We start from the raw sequence: 25,366 nt of genomic DNA on the forward strand, positions 1-25,366 counted from the left end.
TTATTATTATTATTGTAAGGCTGTTTGTTTGGGAAAGAGAATATAGACGGCTTTATTGCGGTAAAATTGTTTATTCGGTATGGTACAGCGCAAAACTTGGATTATGTTTAGAATTTAAAAACATTCAAAGTGTAAGCCGTTGTGCGGATAAAACTTTATATACTTTTCACAGAAACACACTTTTATGCACATTGAACGTAAGCTACATAAATTTGGCTATCTTAGGAATCAACAATTCAAAGCTAAAAATAATGATTCCCAAGAACCAACTCGCAGCTAAAATATAGAATATTGGGCTCAAGTAGACAAGGTTTAAGGTACTCGATGAATCTGTCTTCTCAACATGTTTTTCTTTTAAATCTTGAAAGTGCCCTTCTTGAGTGTACAAATACTTTATAAAACCGGCTTCATTCATTTTCACCAAAATGTGATTGAATTTTTTTAGTAGAGGTGAATCCTCTGAGAATACGTACCCACTTGATTTTTCAACTAAATTATCGGTCGAAATATGAATCATATGACTTTTTGGTAAATAGTACCTTATAAACCTTTCTTCTTGTAGACAAACTACTCGATCGCCTTTTCGAAGCCAGTCAAAGCAGGTTTTAATATCGTCGACAGTATTGATTCGTTCGTGTATTTCTAGCGAATTTAACAGTTCTTTAAGATTTTCAGACGTAAAAATTGGTGTACGGCATTTCAATAAATCATCCACCGCATCAATAGTGGAAAACTGATTGTCAGTGGTACTGATTGCTTTTAACAAGCTTTGAACGTACGAGCTAAACGTGAAAGTAGCAACAATGAAAAAGATTAGTAGTATTCTTGGAATCAATGTGCGTGGCTTCTTAAACGTCGAGCTTTGGCTGAAAATCCGAACGAATTCTAAGGCAGCTGATGATGTCGACACTTTTAAAACGTATCTAAGCATCTGAACGAACACGATATACATAATCAACAAAAAAACGCATAATCTGAATGTAAATACTGATGCCAGACCGTCGGCATGTAAAATTTGTATTTTGTACGATACAAATTTTAAGGCCATAGTGGCAAAAGAATGAGCTTGTACTTTCCAAAAATCGCGTAGAATATACTCGTTCATCAGTATGTCTACTGGACCCTTTATTACATCACTAGCCATTCCGTATAATTTTTTATTAACAAGCAGATTTGGTATACTAGAGAATTTTACAGTAAGCGTTGCATTTAGATGGCTCAAAACTGTACAGATTACTTTAAATGGTATTCCGTCGTAGCGCTCATACCCTGTTTTTGATTTATCATAACGACTGATTTTATTTTCCCATAATTTGAAAACAACTTTTACATTGTAGCCATTGAATTTTTTTATTCTATCAAAAAATAACTCTCTAGATAATGTAGCATTAGCTATTCAAAAAGCATAGATTGAATGTGAATTAAATTTTAGATTATTTGCAAGTGCATTTTTTAAAGTAGTTACTCACCATTGAGCTGGGAATATTGAGTGATTGCATCCAATGAATTCTCATACAGTGTCCAGTAGTTATTTAAAGATTCGTTTTGAATTTTGATCCAACCATCGGGAGCTGAGTCGGTAAAAGGATTGAAAGTATACAGCAAAATACCTTTCGAACTCATGCATAAGTACAAAACATACATAATTTTGTATGTCCAAGTAATCGTAAGAAATGTATGAGCCATCTGACAACTATCAATGCCATCGCTGTTAACGATAATGAAATTAGCATCGTGATTCCACCAGATTGAATTTTTCAGGTCTTCTAGTATTTTTTTGAGCCGATTAGCACGCGATACCTCGACAATGGCTGTTGTAACCGGATAGACCGCTTGACGAACGTTAAAATCATCTAAGACGTAAACGTCGCGTAAACGTTTGTGTTTCTGCAAAATCTCGTTACCAAAGAAGCTTATAAAAGCAAAGTTATTCCTTGATAAATTAGGAACAAAGAAATCTTCATCCATTTCATCAATTAACAAAATTGTGATTTTCTTTTCATTAAGACAACAGCGGACGAGATTCATCTTTAATTCGTAATTATTACGAAAAATGTTTGCATTTGCATTTTAATTATTATGAATAAAATCATTGATACTCACCACCGTTTGGGACAGCTCGTTATTGTTTTTTGAAGAGTGAAATACATTTTTTTGTTTTGCCTCGAGGTATTGTATAATTAGATTTAACAGACAAATAAGGCAAAGCGAATATTTTAAATTCATCTTTAGATTGCACGAAGAAGATTCTTCAAGCATAATACACCATGCAAACGTTCAGAAGACTGAAGTAAACTTGTTTGCCAAGAAAGTAAAGGACACGTAAGCGCAGCATGACTATAACCAAAAATAAGAGAAATTAGCACACCGTATACTCTATGCAATTATTGTTAGAAACAGTAAAGTGTTTGTATTCTCAAGAAAGGAACAACTAATCGATAATGTCGATTGTCTATAAGGCTCTCCTTCTAAACTATTGAGTTTAGCACCAACTTATTACTATTAATTATAACTATTGATTTTAGCTGCAAGCCTTTAGATTTCAGAAAACATTCAACTGCATCAATAAGAGTTATTGTAAATTGAAAAATTTACTGTTTGCCTAAAGATCACTACACATTTATGGTATATTTGACTGCAAAATAGCAATTCAAAGCAGAAAACAATGATTCCCAAAAACCAACTCGTAGCTAAAATGTAGAATATTGGGCTTAACTGTATTAAATTTAGAGTCCCCAACACATCTTTCTTTTCAGCATCGTTTACTGCTTTAATACGTTTATTTTCTTTTTCGCGATCGTCGAATAATGCTATGAATCCACCTTCACTCATTTTCAACAAAATATCATTAAATTTCCGAAGTAGAGGTGAATCGTCTGAGAAAATGTACGTATTTGATCTTTCAACCAAATTATCTACCGATACATGAATCCAATCATGTTTATGTAGATAGTAGCCTATAAATTTTTCTTCATCAACACAAACTATGTGATCACCTTTTACAAGCTTCTCGAAGCAACTTTTAATATCGCTGATAATATTGAATCTTTCTGGCGAAACTGATTGTAACAAAGCTAGTTTTCCATGAGGACTAGTCACGAAAATTGGTAAGCGGCAATTTATTAAATCATCTATCGTATCAATAGTGTAAAACTGATTGTCAGTGGTACTGATTGCTTTTAACAAGCTTTGAACGTACGAGCTAAACGTGAAAGTAGCAACGATAAAAAAGATCAGTAGTACTCTTGGAATCAATGTGCTGGGCTGCTTGAGTGTCGAGCTTTGGCTGAAGATTCGAACGAATTCCAAAGCAGCCGATGACGCTGACAATTTTAATATGTATCTGAGCGCCTGGATGAACAATACATAAATAATCAACAAGGAAATTGATACTTTGAACGTAAGTGATGATGCTAGTCCGCTAGTGTGAGAAACTGGTATGATTACAGATACAAATTTTAAAAACACGGTGTCAAAGGAATGTGCTTGTACTTTCCAAAAATCGCGTAGAATATACTCGTGCATCCCAAGGTCTACTGAACCCTGTATTACATCCTTTGCCATTCCATGTAATTTATGTTCATCGTCCATTAGACTTGATACTCCAGAGAATTTCACAGTAAGCGATGCGTTTAGATGGCTCAGAGCTGTACATATTATATCGAACTCCATTCCACCGAACCGATTGTATCCTGATTTGGATGAATTATAGCGATTGATCTTTTCTCTTTTATGCAAAACTACTTTTAAAGTGTAGCCATTGAAATTTTGTATTCTATCAAAAAATAACGTACTGGATGAAGTGTCATTATCTGTAGGAATAAAAACGAAATATAATGTGAAATTTAATATTATAGTATTTGCAACTGCATCTTTTTAGTTTCTACTCACCATTGAGCCTGGAATATTGAGTGATTGCATCCAATGAACTCTCAAACAGTGTCCAGTGCTCATTTGAAGATTGGCTTTGAATTGTAGTCCAACATTTCGGAGCCGAGTCGGTAAAAGGATTAAAAGTATAGAGCAAACTACCTTTTGAACTTGTGCATAAGTACAAAATGTACATGATATTGTATTTCCAAGTAATGGTAAGAAAAGTATGAGCCATTTGACAGTTATCAACGCCATCGCTATTAACGATGATGAATTTTGCTTCGTGATTCCACCAGATTGAATCTTTCAGGTCTTCTAGTATTTTTTCGAGCCGATTAGCACGTGATACCGCGACAATGGCTGTTGTAACCGGATAGACCGCTTGACGAACGTTAAAATCATCCAAGACGTAAACGTCGCGTAAACGTTTGTGCTTCTGCAAAACCCCGTTTCCAAAGAAGCTCATCAGTGCAAAGTTATACCTTGATAAATTTGGAGCAAACAAATCTTCTTCCATGGCATCAGTTAACAAAATTGTGATTTTCTTATCCTGAACGCAAAATTTGGCGAGGTTCATCTTTGAATTTGAATCATCATGAAAAGTGTTCGTTACTGTATGTAATAATATGAAGTAAACTAGTATATACTTACCACCGTTTGGGACAGCTCGTTATTCTTTGTTGAAGTGTGAAAGGCATTTTTTGGTTTTGACTCGATGTGTTGCATAATTAGATTGAACAGACAAATAAGGCGAAAGAAATATTTTGAATTCAGCTCTTGACTACACCACATGAATGTTTCAACAACAGAAGTCAACTTGTTTGCCAAGAAAGTAAAGGACACGTATATGCGACATGACTGTACACAAAAATTACGCAAACTTAGCAAACAGTACACTCGAATTAATTCTAAAAAGACTCAACTAATCGATATCGTCGATTATTCACAATACTTTTTCCTTCGAAAGCCTTCGATTTTCGTAGAGACAGAAGAAAAACCTCTCCATATAATCGATAAAACAACAAACTATATGCAAATTTCGCACAAGGTATAGTTTGAAAATTATTTTTCAAGACGAAAAAGCCACGGAAGTCGCTAAAAAAAATTTAGACGAAATTATCGCTCAACGTTAGCCCAGCGCACAGACGACGCATCGGCAATTAGGAAAACAAGCTGCAGAAAAAACCTCTCCACACACCATCGAAGAAAGTGCGCTCTTTTCACTTGGCAGCCCAGAGAGCTCCGTTAATTATTCACGATGATGCACGGCCATTAGCCCGTTTCTTTTCTCTCTCTCTCTCTCTCTCTCTCTCTCTCTCTCTCGCTCCTCTCCGCGCTGCAGCTCTCGCTACTCGGCGATTTTAATGGCTGATACTCCGACACCGTCTCTGTTTGCCTTTCGCATTAGCCACCTGTGCCTTATCTCGATGAAAAGTTTGAAAAGACTAACAAATTTTTTCTTCCCCCCATCCACGACGAAAATCCATCGATGGGGCATATTCTAACAACATAGCAGGAATGAAATTTCTCCTCGAGCGACCTTGAAAAAAATGAAGCGGCACCTATATAATATATAATACAACGATGCTCTGTTCCTCGTTAGGAAATTCCTCTCCCTCGTAATCGGCAATTAAGCGGCTGATTGTATGGAAATTTCGCGGCGGGCAATTAACCGGAGGGAGAGAAACTTCTATCCTCTTCTTAGCTCCTTCGCGAGAACGCTATACTCTTATAATCGATCGGCGCCGATTACATATGCGCGCCGCGCGCTCGCGCGAGTTTCGAGCAATGCGCTTTCCAAAATCTCTATACGTGCTCTGTTTAGCTTCAAGCGCGCGCGCGAGAGCTATTTGCATTGTGTCTCGCCGTCCAATGCGCGAAATGATCGATTCGCGATGAAAGTATAGTATATACGTGCATCCGAGGGAAAACGCGCTCGATCCGATCTGTGCTGGTATCCACACACACACACACACACACAAGGTATTACATACGAGCGAGTGTGTGTGTGTGTGCGCCCCAGGAGATTTATTGATCCGGCCGATATTTCATACGCGAGCCGGCGTACGATCCATAAAACGGCCGCTCGCTCTGGACATCGAGGAGCACTTGTTCACAATTTGCTGCTAGATTGTGATGGATCGACGCTTAAGCGTGTGTTTATGGTAATCGAACGCGTGCCCCACACGCTAGCACCGAAAAGCGAGGAAAAAACAATTCGTATACCTCCAGCGCGCGCAACGAAAAGAAAAGTACACGCCTCGCTGGAAGCACTGTTATATCCACCTGCAGCAGCATACGGTACCGCACAGCTGTTATCTGCTATCCCGTCCGCTAGCGCGTACGTAGCTATATACAGGTGTATACAGTAAGCGCGCACGCTCTCGATCTTCAAATCTCAATCGACGAGGGCCTCTAATTGCGCCGTGGCCCGAAAAGCGAAAAAAGCGAGCCGCGCGCCGTCGAGCGCGTCGTCTCGCTCCGGAAGAGCCGCGATATAGCGCGTAGGAGGAAGCATACGCGCTGAAAAGGATCAGCAAGATCAGCGATGGGTTTTTCGAGTCGGATTTTTAAAAACGACGTTAAAAGCTCGTGTAATAAAATCTGGATGCATTTCGCGCTCGATCAATAATAAAAATCGTCCAAAAAGCTTCTTTTAGCGATTTTATACTCTCGAGCACAGCTGCATGTTTAAGCGCGCTGCGCTGCAGCCATCTCGAAAAGCTCACACGAGTAGCTGGAGTGTATACGTATACAGAGCGTATGCACATTTTTCATCAGACTTTTTTTTTCTCAACGCGACTCGATATTTCCAATGGAATCGCGTCGTCGCTCCTACACTAAGTCTAAGAAGCGCATTAACGACTTTTTGCGAACTCGCGCGAACTCAATTATATCAGAAATAAGCATAATTTCTTTCCCTCTAGCGCGCGAAGCTTATCTCGCCGGAAACATCGGCAATAACTCGACGCTTTTATTGCGCAACTACACCTCCGCCGGCTTGTTAAACTCTTGGAGCTGCGAAGTTTTTGCTGCAGGAGGCTTTTTTCCGATCGCTTTTCCATGTTTTCCGCTGGAGAAGTTTCTTCTTCAAGTTTTCTTCTTCTTCAGCACACTTCGGAATTGAATTTTCACGAAGCGGAGGCTCCGATCGATCCGGATCTGTATAACGGCCAATTAGATCTTTACGCTGTGTTGTATCCACACAGACGCCGAATAAATTTGTCGTCGCATCTCGATGTATACGGAACAAACGCGAGATAACGTCAGTCGCAGTTCTATAACGAACCAATTAAGCGCCGTATACGAGGAGAGACACTCGCGTTATCGACGAGGACCTGTAGAGGCGCTTTGATCGCGAAGGAAGTATAAGTAAGTATAGGTGCTTCGGCAATATCGTACCTGATACTGGACATCCGAAATTACCGCGTCTCCTTCGAGGAACATCCGATTTGAATACACAGCTGTGAAACTGGGAGCCGTTGAAAAAAAAAAGGAAACGACTCTCGATGATAAGCCTAATCCTCCGCATCCTCCCGCGGCTAAACGCCCAATTACACCCACGCGCTTATGCCAGTTCTCGGAAATATACCTATAACGGAATAACAAAAGAGCTCCCCGTCGAATATTCCGCGGCGATAACGATCGGTTCGTATATTTTTACGGAATAGAACGAGAGATAAGCTACGCGTGGAAAAGGTAAAAATAGAAACGAGAGAGTGTACGCACACGTATGTATGTATGGCGAATGAATTCATTTTCGCGGGCTCGTAAATCCGGCCGCGGAAACGCCGACTACCGATAGGGATCCGTTATGGGAACTCGAGCGAATCGCGAGTCGTGTTTATGTGTGTGTAAGGCTGAGTTTTTGGGTACAGATTTTTTTTTATTCGGGCGTTGATACGACGCAGGGATTTTTAATGGTTTATCGAGGTGATTAATGCGGGGAAACTGTGTGGGTGTTGACGGGAAATCAGGGGACAAAAATACTCTGGCTCAATCGTTAAGAGTAGGGAAAATAACTTTTTTTTACGTTATACACTCCGCCTAATTACGTTTCCATTTTCCTCGATCCGAACGCGAATCTCTGAGCTTGCACGCACTACTCGCACCTGTTGTACAGTAGCTTTTGACCGACGAGGCTTTTTATAACACTAGGGGCTCTTTTTTATCCGACGAATCAATTTGAATTCTGCTTTCACGCCACTTTCGATCGCGCGCCGGCAAGAAACTCAACGATCCCCGCGGATCATTACTCGCACACGAGCTGGCGGCGTATAAGTACAGGAAAAAAAAGGGAAGCGTCAGCAGCGGCCAGTTCTCTCTCTTTCTCTCTCTCTCTCCGGGGACTCACGGTTAGTGGGTCACTTTTACCCCCGATCGCGTTCGCCGATCGGGATCACGGCACCTTCTCTCCGCGCGTCGACGAGCGTATATGGGAGGCAGCTTTATCGGGAGGATCTTATCGCGAGAGAGCGGCCGTCTATGCGTGTGCTGAGAAGCCTAGGATGTGTGAGTGTATACCGTTTGATAGCAACGCGTGTCGTTTATGCTGACGCGCGCTGCCTCGGAGCTGTTTTAACGAGGATTCATTTTTTCGAATTATTGACGCGCGCGCTTTTTAACGAAAATTAAGAAAAATCGTGTACTTAAAACGGAGCAAGATAAAGTTCACGCTTATACTCGGCCGAGAAAGAGATACTCCGATGTGTGTGCAACGGCTGTTTTTGCCACCGATGGAACGATGCCGCGCGGTGTATTAGAAGAGGTGTGTTTGCTCTCGCCTTGATTCCCGATCAAAAACTCGCGCGGAATTGTTACGCCTCTCTCGCTTTTTCCTCTTCACCGCGAATTACCCGCTAATTCATCACACCGCACTTTTCCGTGAATTCAGCGCGATATCACTCGCACGCGGGAATAATAATTAGAGTCAGGCACCGACAGCAGCAGCCGAGTATAATACGCGATCAATCAAGAGAAAAGTGTCCCGCGTTCGCCGAGAGCGCTCGATGAAATATGCATGAGCGGCGATTATTTATTTTCACGAGCAAGCTGCGCTCGATAGCCGCAACTGCAGCAGCAGCAGCAGCCGCTTGTTTACTCGGGGAATTTCTGGACGGAACACGGCCGAGTGGAATTGAAATTCGGGGCTTCGAACATTAATTCCGAGAGGGAGTAGCGGAAAAATTCGAAACAGGTATACATACGAAAATTCCGAGGAGGAAGAGATAGAACAGTCACCGCATAGCGCTCGCGGGATATCATAAAATTCCCGCGGATAGGACTGAGCCCGCTACTGTGTGCGCTCTGCGCGGATCGATGCGAGGAGCTCTCGTGGTTCACTGAACTCGTAAACTCCTCCCGTCGCTCTGGCGTGTCTGTGTACACTCGCGAGAATAGGATTATTCGCGGCGATACGACGGCGAGAAACTTGGACACGATGCAGTTCTCTTAATTCCAGAAATCGCTGCAAATGATAAGCTAGTACAGAGGCGCGAGAAATAAGCGGAAGCGACGCTAGGGGCGGAGAAAGAAATTTTTTAATAAACGCTCTTGCGATTCACCTGAATTTTTATCCCATCCAGCGCGGCTTCTCAAAATTTCCCCGGCAAAAGGAAGGAGAGAAAGCCTGCTCTCTCTCTCTCTCTCTTTCTGTCTCTATATCAACATATAATTTAAAGCAGCGCGGCAAAAAGCGGCTGCTACCGATCTCTCGAAAGTAGGTAAGGACAAATCGGTATAAGATCGAGAAAATCGGCAATCGGTTAGTGCATCCCGACGAGCGACAAAAGCGAGATGCAGGAGGTAAGAAAAAGGAAAAACGAGTAGCGCCATAAATTTCGATCGCGAGCGAGAGACCGGTTGCGCGACAGCGCCGCCGGCGCCGATTTCTAACAAAACGATCGCTCATTCAAAATACGCTCGCGCGAGAGCAAGAGTCCCCCAGGGGCATGAGACGCAGCTTCTCTCCCGGATCGGCCGATATTTTCTCCCGGACGAGCCGATTCGCGCTTATCGATCTCCCCGCATCGACAGGAGAGATCGGTATCGGTTATATATAGATTTGAGCTTTATTCTCGGGACGTCAACTGCCAAGAGATTTGTTGACCTAGAAAATCGGTTAAACGTACGTCGCGTGCGCGCGGTGCATGGAAAAGGCATTACGCTATCTCGCGCGAGTGTGATGTAACGAGATAGCGATATACTCTCGCTCGGTCCGAAAATAAAAAGCTTATCTCAACGCACACTCGAGAGAGTATCCCCGATTACACACTTCCGCCTCCGACACGAGTGTGCGATCCATCCTGGAGTAGAAAAAAAAACGCTGTATTATAAGTATAAACACTTGATGTGCAGCCCTCCTTCTCCGCGATTTTATCCGCGCACTCGATCTAAAACTCGCTGCACTTGTCCCTCGCGTCTGTGTATACATCGTATAATCCACAGTATGGAGGAAGGCGCGGCTTATCTTCACCCAGGGAACGCTCGCGCGTCACGACTTGCGCCCTTGACACGATTCTGATGCAACTGCTGCTGCGCCGCGCGATCTGTCAGTGACCTTAGACTTGGGGGGCGTTTATAGCTTCCCGTATATACGCGAGTTTTATTTCTTTTATTATTACGAAAACAGCTGCATCAAGGTCAGAACTCGCGGCTTGAGAAATTTCAGAAACAATACGCGCGTTTTTCCGGCGGCCGATCCATCACGGAAAAAGAAGCAGCGTCTAGTACAGCTGAGCCCCCCACCGATAGTAATCATAATTAACACTTCACCTCTGTACACATACGAGGCACACACTGACTGTTATAACGACTCGCCCTAAAATTACACCGCGGCGATATCAATCATGCATACATTTTTAAACGGAACTGCCGCGTAATTACACGCTTTCTTCTATATACGTGTATCGAGAGAGACGATCGCGTAAAAGGGACGTACGACCCCGCGGCGGGTTACATACGTGCGCGAAAAACAAATACGGGCTTATCGTCCAATCTGCTCTCGAGAAATATATATAGGAGTCGTTTGGGGCTCGTGTGTGTTTTTTTATCGAGCCGATGCAGATTCGGTGCGGGTCAGGTATATAATCGCGGGACGTTTTGTCAGCGCCTGGAAATTACGCGTTTAGTCCAATATTTGTCCTATCGACACTCGATCCTATATCGCGTAATGACGCCCGTAATTACGCTCGTGAATATTTCGACAAACCGATCAAGCGCTCGAATTAAAAGCTCGAGTACACACTCGAGTGTGAATAAGCCCTCTCCTTCAGCCTCGAAAAGAAATCTCTTCTGGCTTTTAGGAATAGTGCTTCACACATACACATTCCACCTCGTCATTCGGCTCGCCTGGAATTATCGACGTCGCTGCGAGAAAATTGTTTTTTCCGCCGTTCGATAAACCGTTCGTTACGAACGCTGCAGCCGATGTCCATTGTAAGAAGAGATTAGAATTGTTTTTCCACTGTTGTACCGCCTCTTTCTCTGACCTGCAACTGCTTTTCAATCTATACTCGACGCGCGTTAATACGACGTCGGGAGAGAGAGAGATAGGGCGATAGAGTCGAACAATAATGGAACACAATGTACAGGTTTTGGAATTTACATATAAGACATCGGATATATGCGATGTGTGCAGCTTCGGCTGGATGACGTATTGTTTTAGATTACGGGATGCGACGGACGGGCTCTTGATTTATCGGGACATCTGGCACACAGAGGGACTGGAGAGGTTCGATCGTATCTTTTAATTAGCGTGTAAGTAGTCGACGCGAGCGAGGAGTTATTGCTTCAGCGATGATTGAAAGCTTCAGCTGATTTACGATGGCATTGTTAGTACCGGCCGGAAGCGCTAGGTGGCGTCTTCCTCAAAATCCAGTACCGAAGGAGCAATCCGAATGGGAATTCTCTGCTCGAAGCGATATATAACCCTGGACTCTCTGAACGAACCAACAGTGAACCTTGTGTCAAGTGGAACCCATCTACGTTATTCAGACATAATTAGTGTTGCAACTGTATCGGTCAAAGATACAGTTGGGACACTTGTTAAAGTAGAATACGTGTTTGGGTGCTACTTGAAACAAAGTCTTACTGTTCCCGATCTAAACAAAGAATAATTTCGACTGACCCACATCCCACGTATACATTTCATCATCGCACCTTCCTAATCTTCCCGAATCAGTCCTCGAAAAAATCTCGAAAATCCACGTCCGACCTCATCCACGACACTCCATTTTTCCTCGTCTCGCACGTAGGTACACACACACATCAGCACGCGCACTTTCACTCGAGCGGAGGCGTGTAATAATGCCTCGAGACAGCCATTGTGCGCGTACGGCATTGAAAAGGCCGGTGTTTTGTGTGTATACTCGCTGTAGTGAACGCGTGTACACGAGCAAGAGGCCTTAAATCTCTCGTACAAGCTTGTGTTCTCTGACTATTCTCCGTTTGTCACGTTGGATTAGCTACCGAATTCGGGTCTTCGGCCTTTTGGCGAATATTTCAATTTTCCAAAAGTCCGCAAACAAATACGCGATGCTTATCCCGAAGAGGTCAGTGTCCCCGGCGGAACCCACGCGACGACGCGAATAAAAAATCGAAAGCTCTCAGACGATCCAACAAACGTTAACAAGCCACTAAACGCTGCAACTCTGTGCATATACACAAGGCTCTCGAAATAACGCGAGGACCATCGGCGTCACACTTGGAGCCTCGTCGAGGTCGCTGCGAAATCGCTTATAATTCCCGAGAATAAAACAATGGCAGCTCTCTAAAGTGTCATAAATCCACGATCGCGTAAGTACACACACACACAAACAAACACAAGCATAGTCGAATCTGTCCCAACGAGAACCTCGAGCAACAGCGGCGAAACGAAGCGAGAGAAAATGAAGACGCTCGGCGAGAGCCTCGGGGCGATAACGATCTCGGCGATTATCTCGCTCTCTCGCTTCCGCGCGCGCGGGTTTATTGTCCTCCCGCAGCCACTTGGCAGGTCGTAATATTTTTTCCGGCCATTCTTCGGGCGAGGATTTCTTATTTGCTGCACGTCGAGGGTTATTAGGGATGCGAGGGCCGCACGCGGGTGAGGGAGGGAAGGGGGGGGGGGTGAGGGGTAATTGACCGTGGAGCGGAGTGTTACCTTGGATTGTTATTTTTTTTTTCACTATTGCGTGTGTTATTTCGAGTGTATACAATAGGTGAATTTAAGTTTCGAGGCTAGAGAGCTTACAAGCCACTTTAGGAATAAGAAACTGCTGCAATAAGCGCAAGTTCAATCAAAGTGAAACTCGCGCGTTTATGATATTCGCGTGCGCGGAACTAACGACCTTGCAGCTCGCGGTTCGTCGTACCCTCTTCTCAGCCTGATGGCTATCATTGTTATACATCGCGCGACGAGAGGTGACACACCGGCTACACCGGCTAACGCGTTTCAAACGAGCCCGTGAATTACCTAATCGCGATATGTACTGCGAAAGAGAATTTTCGAGGACCTTTTTCGCCTCGCGATACACTCGATTTCGAAGGAGGCCGCGGCTGTAATACCGTAGCGCATCTGATCGTCACCAGAAATGACGATTCGATTGTGTCCGCAGAGGGGCCGTTAAAAGAAGCGTTTATAATTGCAGCGCGTATACGTGTGTGCGCGCGCGCGGGTATAATATCTACTTTCACCAAATTAGCAGTAAAACGACGACACTATCGTCGAGGAGATTCGTTTTTTTTTTCAGCGGCGGTAGTGTGCTCTCGCTTTCGAAATCGACGCGGAGGGAAAATTGCGCTCGAGAGAGGAGGCGAATTAGAGGAGACAGCCGAGCGAGGAATTTTCCGCTTTTCCGAGGTACAAGAGGCTTGGAGAACGGAAGAGACGTGTTTCGATATTAAAAACGTCAAGCAAACAAAACACTCGAGGCAAAAAATTCATCGTCATGCAGTGCCCGAAAGAACGAGCATATAGTAAAAAATTCAAAGGGCCGCGTCGCTCTACGCCAAAACAAACTAATAGTCCCGCCCAATTCAGCAAAGTGCCGGTGCGAATTTTCCCTTCTCTCACACGTCCAAACTCCGTAGGTATACCCACAAGCTCGGCACATAACTATTTCAGCGAGGCGCAGAGAAGCAATTTTTCGCGACCTGTGTGAATGATGCAGTGACAGCTTCGCCGCTCAAAGATGCACGAGTGTATATTCTCGCGAATAAAAGTAAAAGCTCAGGCGACAGGAAAGTGAAAGGTCTCTCGCGCGACGTATTTATATTATTCAAGTCTCGTCGTCGTCGCGGGAAATTAGGCACGTCCCTGGCAATTTCAGCCGTTTCGATGCCCACTCCCCGATAATACGCGGCGCGAAATTGCCAAGAGAGAGAGAGGAAAGTTGATACGGCTGGATTTATGGGCGTAAAAGCGCTTTTTTATGTCCGCAGCCATCGCTGAGTAGTTTTTAATCGCGAGCCGATAAGATCTCAAGCTCGATGAACAAATCAAACGCGAGCTGAAGGACACAAAGTTAATATAATGCTTCCTTCGCTTACATTGATGCACTGATTCACTGTCGATCGTCGATCTCTCTTAGCTCCGGGAATGGGCGGCTAATGAAGAATCAGCCCCTCGAAAGTCCCGCGAGAGGAAGAGACAGAGCACAAATCACTGGTGAGAAGAAGAAGTCTCTGGATGTATATGTGAGGACAAGCCAAGAGAGAGAGAGAGAGAGAGAGAGAGAGTCGAGTATTTACGGGATAATTCGATCCGCACGATGTACACGAATAGTGATGTACGAGTCTCGCGAGGCGCTTTTGTCTTCGCTTATCGCGTGTTTACTCGCGCTTGTAGGCTTTAATTGGATCGCAGGTACTGCGTGTGCTTTTCTTCAAAGAGAAAGCTCTCGAGGTCGGATCTTTGAAGGATAAAGTTTTCAAAAAATCCAACGTCCAACTTCCAAACAGTTCAGCATGATCGATCGTAATTCTATATCGATTCTCGATACGCATACGTATATATCAAAGATGAAAAATAGCCCGGGCAGCGTCGGCGTGTAGCCTTTATTGTTTCGCTGCCCGGCGAGATCTCTCCCGCTGTAAATCTAATCGCGAGACCGATATACTAATGGAGCGAGATACACACACACGGACACGCGTATAATAGTAGCGGGGGACGCGAGTTATGGTTGTTTGGCCGTTCCGCCGCGCGCGGGAGATTTATTCGCTCGTATACGAATTTCGCAAAGTTCAGCTCTGGCTTTATTATTGACTCGTGAATTATGGCGTCTGTGAGTTAAGATGCTGATTCTACGCGAATGTAATTTTTCGAAGCACGAGCCGGGAATTAGTCAAATATGTTCGCCGGCGTCCCCCGAGTAATTTTCCCCGGTTATATACAAAAAGTCAACGCTCTCACCTATACGTTTTCCCTCTCCGGGGGGCGTCTAAAACTTTCCCTCCAAAGGTGCCCCCCTCGCGCTCACCTTTCGCTTTTGAGCGATTGTTTTCAAGTTCGATTCATAATGGCTTCTCCCGCCGAGAAAAGCTCTCTCTCTCTCTCTATCTCTCTCTCTCCCGCGGAAATATTCCAGAGCCGTCGACACTGATTCTCCCGTCCTTTCAATTTCCGACGCTTCCTTCCATCGTTCACTCGGCTCTTTGTTCGCTGTGTCTACCCCTCGTTATTCTTTCTCTCCGCGTGTACGCGCTCATTTTTCTCTCTCTCCCCCCCCCCCTCCCCTCCTTTTTTACCCGATTACACCTGCAGCTCGAAGTTCCGCGGGGCTCTTCCTTATGGCTCCGCGATCGTTATGCTCCTCGACTCGCGCGAGAGGAAAAAAGCCTCGCGCGAGCGGCGAATTTGACCTCCTTATAGCCCATGGGAAAGTTCTTTGCCGAGAGTGAGAGAGAGAGAGAGAGAGAGAGAGAGAGAGAGAGAGAGAGAGAGGGAGAGATGGTCTTAAAAGATTTTACGACTAATAAAGGAGACGCGAACTGCATCGGCGAGCGAACTCTGCTTCTCGATTGACCCCCTTTTTCCAAGAGGGAGCTTTTTTTTCGAATTTTCCCGCCGATTTTTTTACACTGGTATATAGGTGTATCGGGAAAAATTAATTCAAAGTACTCGAGAGAGATTCCAGGTCGCTCGCGCGGATCGATTAAAAGCGAGCGCAGCTCGAGTTTCTCCTGCGCTTGAAAAATCTGACCTCCGAGAGTTCAACCGCCCCCGAAGAGCCGCGTCGAGGCGAAAACTTTCTATACGAGAAAACGCACTCGGAAATTGATTCGCGCGAGCGGCCTACAGCTTCGGGCTGTGTTTTGTTGTCGGTGTGTGTATAGAGAGATGTTATTACGTTATATTCAGGCTTTACGTTGACTCTGGCTTTTCGTGGGAGTTTTCAATAAACTGCGTAAATATTGCGTTTGCGCAAGAGAAGTGAAACCGAGAGCAACAGGTGTAATTTAATAAACTATTCCGCTTTGGCTTAAGCATCGTCGAGTGCTTACTTTTGCTGTCCGGATTTCATTTCGCTTTCGAGGAAGCTCATGGCGTTCTATACAAAAAATCAAAATCGAACGAAAATCGATTCTACCGAGACGAGCAATCTCCTCGTATAACGATACCTAATTATTTTGGAAAAAGTGAGAGACGCCAATCTCGCTCGCTCTCTTCAATTTTTGGAAATTCCAAGAGAAAGCTCTCGGGACTAACGGTGTCAGAGCACACACACACACGTATAGTTGTTATTATTTCTGCTTTTGGCGAAACGATCAAAGACACACGCATACTTGCACTCTTTTTTCGCGACGAACATCCAGGCCGGATATCGACCTACATTTTTAATATATTCCCCGGCGGCGGCCCTCGCATTATCATAACTGTTTTCTCTCGGCCGCCGCCGCAAAAAATTTCCTCTTCTCTCGGCGCGCAATAATGCATCGTCGTCGTCGCAAAATCATCGAAAGAAAGCCGCAGCGACTTTGTAAGAGACCCGCGAGTGCGCAAAGCTAATTAAAAGCGTAAACGTATATAGCTAGCTGCTGCAGCAGTAGTCGTAAAACTCGTATTCCCGCTACTGGCCGATCGGTCGCCGCGTAAATTAGCCGTAATAGACGTCGAGGCTTAATGACAGCGTTGGACGCGTATGAAATAATTCACGATCGGGAAGTCGTCGTCGACGGCGGGGAAAAAGAGAGTAGCATAGGCATAAATAGCTTAACCGTCGCTGCTGATCATATACCTGTGTAGGCACACAAGAAAGGAATCGAGAGCTTATTAGCTCTCCGCTGCAGAGTCGACATTGTTCCGCAGGTCTAATCATAGAGAGTTTCACGCGACGGCGTAAAATCGATGGTGTGCGTAAATAATTATCCGGCTAATAGCGACTAATTAGAGGAGACACTATAGCTCCTTCGAAATTGATATCGACGCTGTTATTACTCATAACTCTCGGGACGATAAATTACGCCGGCGGTGCATCAGCTTCCCTATTAACATTCCTCGATATCGCGGCGCATTAATTCGCGGATCGACGATGACTCCGCAAAAATCCAGCCCCCGCGTAATTCAGCGGCTCGAGTATTACGTACCGTTAATCGAGTAAAGTCTCATTTTAGCCGGAGGGTGTGTATACGCGCGCGACTTTGATTGCGCTCCGCGGGATTTTTGATAAGGGGCCGGCAAATTACATGCGCAAACATCGAATTAGCGGCGCGATGCGTTATGCGCGTAGGAAGCGGAGATAATTCTCGGAGGGAGAGAGAAGCTCGATAAAGCAAGTCTAATTGCCTGTCACGAGGGGTATGGTGCAACAGTTGATTAGCTCCTACACCTCTCGATTAATCCCGAGAGTCGAAAAATTCGCGGAGAGATCGAACGAGTCGATAGGGACGATACGAATTAAAGTATATAAAATCTCTAATGGACACGTCGAATGGAGGCTGTAATGGGCTTTTATGTTTTTGCGCGAGGAGGTGTCACAGGAATGCGCTGTTATTCGCGGCTCGTATAACATTGAATTAACGGCGCTTTGAGTTAGGCTTATTCGTAAATTTTAATCCACAGGAGCCGCGCACACCTAAGGTCCCTCACCTCGGGGTCGACAAACCCGTGCGCGTATCCCCGAAAAACCTTCAGCCCCTTATTTCACTTTCTCATCGGGCAATTAAGCCCGTGTCGTCCGACTGTGTACACGCGAAATGCATCGTGCAATTGATTGCCGGAGTCTCTTGGTATCGCGAATCGGATCTCCTTCTTTTTTCCCGGCCCTTTTTCTCGGGCTTCTTTTATTCAGCCGCCGCCTTTCTCTTTCTTCGCTCCTTCTTGCTCTTCTTCTTCTTCGTCGTCCTTTTTCGGCGGCGCTGATGCTCTTTCTCCCGCTAAGTGTCTCCAAAAGCCTCAGCGAGTTTAGGCCCGTGTAATTCGTCATATTTAACATACCGCAAGCGAGCTTCGATTAAAATCAGCAAAACGATCGCGGATCGACTGGAAGCGTAATGAATGCACTGCGACGCATGCGATTCATCATCGGGAGTAGCAGAGTATAAACACGATCGACGTCACAAAAGCCGGATCCGGTAAATTGAGGCTCGGGGCTTATATCTCTACAGCGAATCGCGAATCGGCCTGTACACACAGGCCTTTTTCGGGGGGATTTTTAAGGGCGCGGCCTGATAATCCGAGTGCAACTGCGCACGAATGAGATTTATTAAGAGCGCGCAAACGAGCCGCGAATTTATACCGCGCGTATATGAATAAAACATGAGCGGCTTGTTTTTCGATGCTCCGCTTTTGTCCCGGGGATTATTCGTTCGATTCGATGATAGAGAAAAATATTCGCGGTTATAATGTACGGTTATACGTATACGAAAATTCCCGAGGCGTGTTCCGAAGGAGAATCAGTTCCGGATGACGCGAGTATCGGTCAGCCGTCGTAAATCCGGTCGTTATACGCGCGTTACAAAGTGGCGATAAATTTTTTCTCGTTACACGCTAATGCCCCCGTGTATAGGCGCTCGACTTAACAGGCTCTCGACGTTTATTACGAATTAAATCAATCGGATGCGCTGCGAGCGATTTAAAATTCAATCCGACACGCGGGCCGATCGATCATCGAGCGCGACGTTGATTCGCGCAGTCGAGAGTCAGCGTGAGAGAAGAGAGAAAGGTGTGGCGAGGCTGAAGAGCCCTGTGTGCATTTTACGAATGAATTGATGATTTTAGAGATTCTTATTTTCCGATTTCTGTTTCTGTTTCAGATTACCAACACGTGAGTCTAATCCCATAACGATTCAATACCTCGGCAGAGCTGGCAATAAGGTAATATCTATACCTTCAACCTGCATCGGAACACATCAATCCATTCCGAGGCACTTACGCAGCATCGCAGAGCAAGTCCTCCTATAAACGGCCCTTTATACTCGAGCACGTATTCGGCCAACGCGTCACACTACGTGGCAGTCTAACGCAATTTACAGCGGCGCGACGTGTAATGAGCTGAACGCCCATACAGCGTACGGCACTGCGTAATACGCTTAATATGTACGAGCCGCGCTTATACCCGCAAGAGGTAGTTTTATCGATTCGCAATTTGTCGTTCGATCGATGCCGCGTCTGCTCGTTTTTTCGAAAACGCTATCTACAGAGATAGGCTATCTCGATTTTTCCTCTGCGTAACCTTGATTCTCGAGAACCGTCTCGAAAAAATAACACAGCCGCTAGATGCAATCAAACGAAGGCACAGCGGAATCGAAAGCAGCTGTTATATCCAGGCGATAATATATGCCTCGGTGTATGTGTACGCGTACGTCTACGCTTCGTTGAAATTCGATTTCGATCCGTTGACTGTACGATGACGAGGCGAATTAATTCACGTCGAGCGAGATCCGGTCATTTTTGGGATGGAAACTACGTGGTATCGCGTGCATATGAACACAGTTCGCGGAAATCCATTGCGGTGAGCCGCTATGCCGTTTTGCACATGTATATACTTGCGGGGGAGAGGAAGTCAATCGCTGATTTGCCGAGAGGGAGTATATGCTCGTGACGGACGGCTCCGAATTGTTAATTCGAGCGCAGTCGAGATGCGGTTTCGGTGCACTATATACAGTGACGGCTAGTTTCGATTTCGATTTTTTTTATTCTTAATGTATAAGAAAGTCTCTTAATTAAACACACGAATTAACCGCCGCCGGGATTATTAAACCGGTGCCTGCGCAGGCGCTGACGCGTACTTATCTGAATCTAAAACGGTGCTCTGAAATTAAAACAACGAGAGAGAGAGAGAGAAACGCCGTGTTTATGGTTAATTCAATTTTCTTATCTGCGCGCTCGCGGTAAAACAACGAAAAACCGTTGTTTAAACATGAGGCTATTCGACAGACTGCGAAAATTGCATATAATCGGGGCGTAAATGTCGAAAACTACGCCGATCACTCTCTCTTTCTCTCGTTCGACTATTATACACACTGCGCTTATAATCCCTGTGGTACACAAAAGCGCGTGAACCGTCGTGCTTTGGTAGGTACACACACACACACACGCGCGCAGCCAGCCGCGACCGAGATAGCGTTACGGTAACTCTACACACACACACACACACACACAGAGTCGGAGGAGATATGTTCATCCGCGCACTTTTTACTCCCGCGATCGGGAATTATTCGCACATGCGTCTGTCCCCTCTACATACACACACGGACTCGTTAACGGCTAGATTATGCGCAGTGTCTACACGGGATTGTTTTATTGTCTAACGGAGAGTTAAGGCAGAGCCTTTAAAGGCGCTAATCGACGCGCGCGCGAGCCTCGCGAGCAAAAAAAGCAACGCTGCTCTCCAGCGGTTTTCCGATTCTGCATTTATTACAAGCGATGCTTAATTACTCGAGCGAGGGAAAAAAGGGAAATTTCAGTACGAAAAATAAACGGTAAATGAATAGAATTCACTTGCGCACCGAACGATAATTTATCCTCTCCGCAGCGGAATTTCAGTAGCGAATCGCCGAGGATGTCTCGGGTATAGGCTGTATGTGTGCGCGGGTACATATAACGGTGCGGATTCCAGGGCGATGAAAAATCGAGAGGAGAGCGAGGATCACCCCGCGTTTGTAATGCTCCCGTACGTCTTCGATGGCTGACACGGAGCTGCTCTGCGAGTGCGATTTATACATGTGTTTGTGTGTGTGTACACGTATATATGGTGGTGTAACTCGGGGTTAGCGGTGCGGGAATCTGCTTATTACCGATGCCCCGGTTACACCCGCGCGATGGCTGAGAGATTGTGTGAGGAGAATTGTATAACAAATTTGACTATACACTCACGCTTACCTTGGATAATCGAACTCGGAAACGATTTTTAAAACTACAATAATAAGTAGTAACAGAGCTGCTTTTGGGATTTCGGATTTGGATTGGTTTCGAACTCATAGAATACACATTATTATCACGAATGAACTTGTCGCTTTATTTCTTACTCTATACATAAACGTTACTCCATCTTATCAATCGTCCGAAACTGCATAAGGTCCCTGAGTCGCGTCGTGATAGCGATCTAAACTTTGTTTATAGAGCACGTAAGCAGCGATAGATCCGCATATAAGCAGCACGAACATTTTAATGCCGAAAATGCACCAGCACCACTGACAACAGCAAAAACAACTTGGCTGACATTCTCTGCTGCGAAACTGCTGGTTCGGAGGCACTAGGACTACGTGTGCTGGTCGTGACTGCGCTGCAGTTTTCGTGGTATCCAATGCTGATGCGGCCGAGAGATTGAAGGTTCCATGGGGCTGATAGTTCGGTGATATTGGTCCGTCGTCAGGATCCGATGTTCTTTCGAAATTTGACGAAGCCACGTTTTTATTGTAAAAATCCGACATTTTACCTCGATTGCGTTGTGTGTCGAAGAGGCGAGGCGACACAAGATTGTAACTTTGAGTTTGTCCCAACTTCTTTATAGAATCGTGTTGTGATAAAAATATTAGATGTTATTCGATAAGATATATCGATATGGTATTGCTTTGTGTTGGCATAGTAAACAATTCCTCAAACTAAAAATAATGATATCAATTTTAGCCTTGTTTGCGATAAATCGTCATATCGGTGCGCTTATCTTGGTATAAAGATCATCCAAGCAGCTACATATACCTAATCTCAAAAAACAACGCAGGAATAAAGTCTCGAAACGATTAAGAAGCGAATACCGATAGCGACAGTAAAGGAACAATTCGATGCGTAACCGGAGTCGATAAAGTCTTGCAATAGTACATTTAACGCAGTGAGAACCAAAAAAAGGTTTTCATAAAGCACAAGTGTGTTTTTATTCACAAATCTTTCGTAAATAAAAATAGTAAAAAAAAAATTGTATAAAGCATTAATAATTATAATATTGCATCCTAACGATTAGTCGGGCAACGACGATGATAAAAATGAAAAAAGCCGACACTAAAATACGACGGCAACAGCAGGAATCCTCGACGTCGCTTTCCTCTCTGTTGTTCACAACGACGACCTGCTGCTGATCTGGCAATGGAGCCGGTCTCGTCGGCTGTTGGATGACCTGGACGATGTAGGGCGGCGGCGGAGGCATGTGGGCGTAGTCCTGACGGCTCAGCACCGGGATGGTATCACGGCCCGGTTGAACATCTTCGTAAGCCGGAGGAGCCGACGACTCCTCGCCGGAAAGTTTCTCGTACGGCACCGACATGCGTAGAACAAAGAAACGTTTCAGCGAAGCTTACTCGTAGCTGTGCACTGAAGCTGACGAAGCCTCGGTGCGGATACATTCGCGGGATGATAAGGATGGAGCGATAAGTCGTTGGTAAGCGGAAGTGAAGTCGCTATTTTTTTCTTTGCGCTTGTGCAGTATATTTTTAAATGTTTTATTTCTATATGTATTCTCAGAGTTTATTACCGGCAAACATCACGTTCCGCCCAACGATACACTGGGGTCGCAACAAAGCTGCCTCTGTGCTCGCGCGCGAGCACGCACGTAAGAACTTTCACGTCAAAAATAACATCTCGTCTTGAGGCTCGAAGACTACACTATCGAATCACTACGCTTTCTACTACACAGACAACTATATTAATCTCGGAAAAATGCTTCCGTCGATAACTTAATACCCGCAAAAACAGCCCCCAGAACGATGCATATCAAAAGCGAGCCACAGCAGCTCGCGCAATCTTCTTCTTCTTTTTTTCCCTTTTTATCCTGGACGAAAATGATATGAGGTCGTTCCTCGCGCACAGCTAGCACGAGGCAGACGGGAGGTCGATTATCGGGAGCCGGTGCTGGCTGTTGAAGTGACCCGGCGACTGTGTCCGACATTGCGCAGCTGTTACTTGGACGTGATCGCGCTTTCGACTGGGAGATGTTTACGATTGGAAGGAGAGTATTTATGCACGGGGAGAAGAAAGAGAGGAGTATTGAACTGACGGATTGTAAGGAGGTATTGAGAGGTGAGCCGAAAAGGAGACAGATGGCCGATTGTTGATGGGCGTGAGGGGCTTATCGAAAAATTTTAATTAATGTGTTACTGTCGAGGAGATTTTATGGAGTAATTGATTCAGATTGCTTTCTTACCAGGAAAACGATAGCATTGCGAGAGTATAGATTGCGATAGGGAGCGGAAACACTGACTAGATTGTTGTGGCTACAAATTCGAATACTTACGCATGAAATTTTACAATTATATTTGTATAGGATATCAGTGAAAACAAACGTGCGTATACTTTTCAAGCATAATCGTCACTTTAATGCTGTAATTTTGTAAAAACTAAGTATACAAAAAATAATAGCGGAAGCTTCGCTTATACATAACTGAGCGTCATACATATCGAGTTACACGTCTGACGTCTTTGTCTCGGAGAATTAACGAGAAGGTGCACTTGGCTGATTTTGCAAAATACATAATTTCTCGGAATAAAGCTAACTCTTTCGCGCTTAATCCGCGCGTGGAAAATAAAAATTATTTTTCAAAATGATTCAACTTCTTTGGAAACTCAAAAGAACAAGCTTAAAAACAAAAAAAAAAACATCGCTTTTCTCGATAAACACACTACACGATGAAATTTAGAAAACACAAAGCAAAATCGGTAAAACTACAGCTTCTACCGAACACTTATCATCTACATAACCAAATCGCTTCTCGAGCACTAGCGACTCTGCGTTCCAACCACTCCGCCGATGATGAGGATCAGCAGCAAAACGAAGAGGACGCAGCAGAATCGTCGGCAGCAGACGCCGCAGCAAGGCCTCTCGACGATCATGGTGTCCCCCATACCATTGTTCACAACGACGACCGGAGCCGCCGGAGCCGGTGCCGAAGGCTGGGACATCTGGACGATGAACGGCGTCGGCTGCGGCATCGGATTGACGTAGCCTTGAGCGCTGGGGTACGGCTGCACCGGCGGTGGCATGTTGTACGCCGAATGCTGAGGCTGGGCTTCGTTGTAGGCCTGGCGCGGAGGCGGAACCTCGTTGTAGGCTGGGGGAGCCGGTAGCGGCGTGTCCAGCAACCCCTTGCGATCGTTATCGGCGGTGAATTTGTCGTACGGAACCGACATGATTCGCTACTGATGTGTGTACTTGGAACTTTATACGATGTGAACTCACCGAAGGTTGAAGTACGTCTGAAGCGATGCAGAGGAGAAGAGAGAAATTGTATATGGGCGCTTCGTCGAGTTACGGTTGACGTAGGCACGGTGCTATGCGTGTAAGCGAGACGATAAGGACGGCGACGAAGCGAAATCGAAGGAGCGAAGCGTCTTTGTTCGCTGAAACTAAGTTGCGCCTTTTCTACACACTGAGCTTCGTGTGAACTGACGGTTTTGGTTTATGCGAGTGCTCTCGATTTGAAATTTTTCGCGGCGCCATCTATTTAGAGGTATTTCACGTTTTGCTGTTTGTTTTGATTTCGAAGGTACTCTTGGTTTCCCAGAATTTGATTTCGACTTTCTGAGAAGGAGAAATCAACGTTTACTTTTGCAACCTTGGCACATTAGATTTCCTTCGATTTACTTGGAGCTAAAAAAAAAAAAAATTGTCTAAAAGCAATTGCGTCAGCGTTGCTTAATCGTCAATAGTAATCGCGACCGAGCATCGCTGTATCCGTTCGGTTCGCGGATGTATGGCAGAGGCGATACGGATGCGCGAAGATAAATCGTCGGAACGCGAACGGTTTCCGAATGCGATACTTTGCAAAAACGAAAGCGCAAAGGAGCTCGAGACCATGATATTTTTGTACCAGGAATTGAGGATAGCGATCGGTATATAAATACGCACAATTTTCAAGCATGTTTGTCATTTTAATGCCGTAATTTTGTGGAAAAAAAGATTATACAAAAAGAGAGAGAGAAAACTTTGTACATATCGAGTTACACACGCACACACACACACACACACATTTGAAATTCATGAACAAATCGACCACTTCAATAAACACAAATCGAAATCGATCGGTAACGAGCCTCTACCGAACACTCATCATCCAAACACTATAGCTCTTCAAGGACACTAAG

General features: G+C 44.9%; 1 protein-coding gene across 2 annotated transcripts in view; it reads left to right on the forward strand.

Annotated features, from left to right (window-relative positions):
• Positions 1–25,366, forward strand: part of LOC103316204 (serine proteinase stubble-like) — a 72,581-nt gene that overhangs the window by 16,173 nt on the left and 31,042 nt on the right. For both annotated transcript variants that reach the window (XM_031930950.2, XM_031930952.2), the window contains exon 2: positions 19,108–19,118. In XM_031930950.2, the coding sequence (XP_031786810.1) occupies positions 19,108–19,118 (11 nt within the window). The remainder of the gene's footprint in view (positions 1–19,107; positions 19,119–25,366) is intronic.

The sequence above is a fragment of the Nasonia vitripennis genome, chromosome 5 (assembly GCF_009193385.2).
Source record: "Nasonia vitripennis strain AsymCx chromosome 5, Nvit_psr_1.1, whole genome shotgun sequence".
In the NCBI taxonomy this organism is placed as follows: Eukaryota; Metazoa; Arthropoda; class Insecta; order Hymenoptera; family Pteromalidae; genus Nasonia; species Nasonia vitripennis.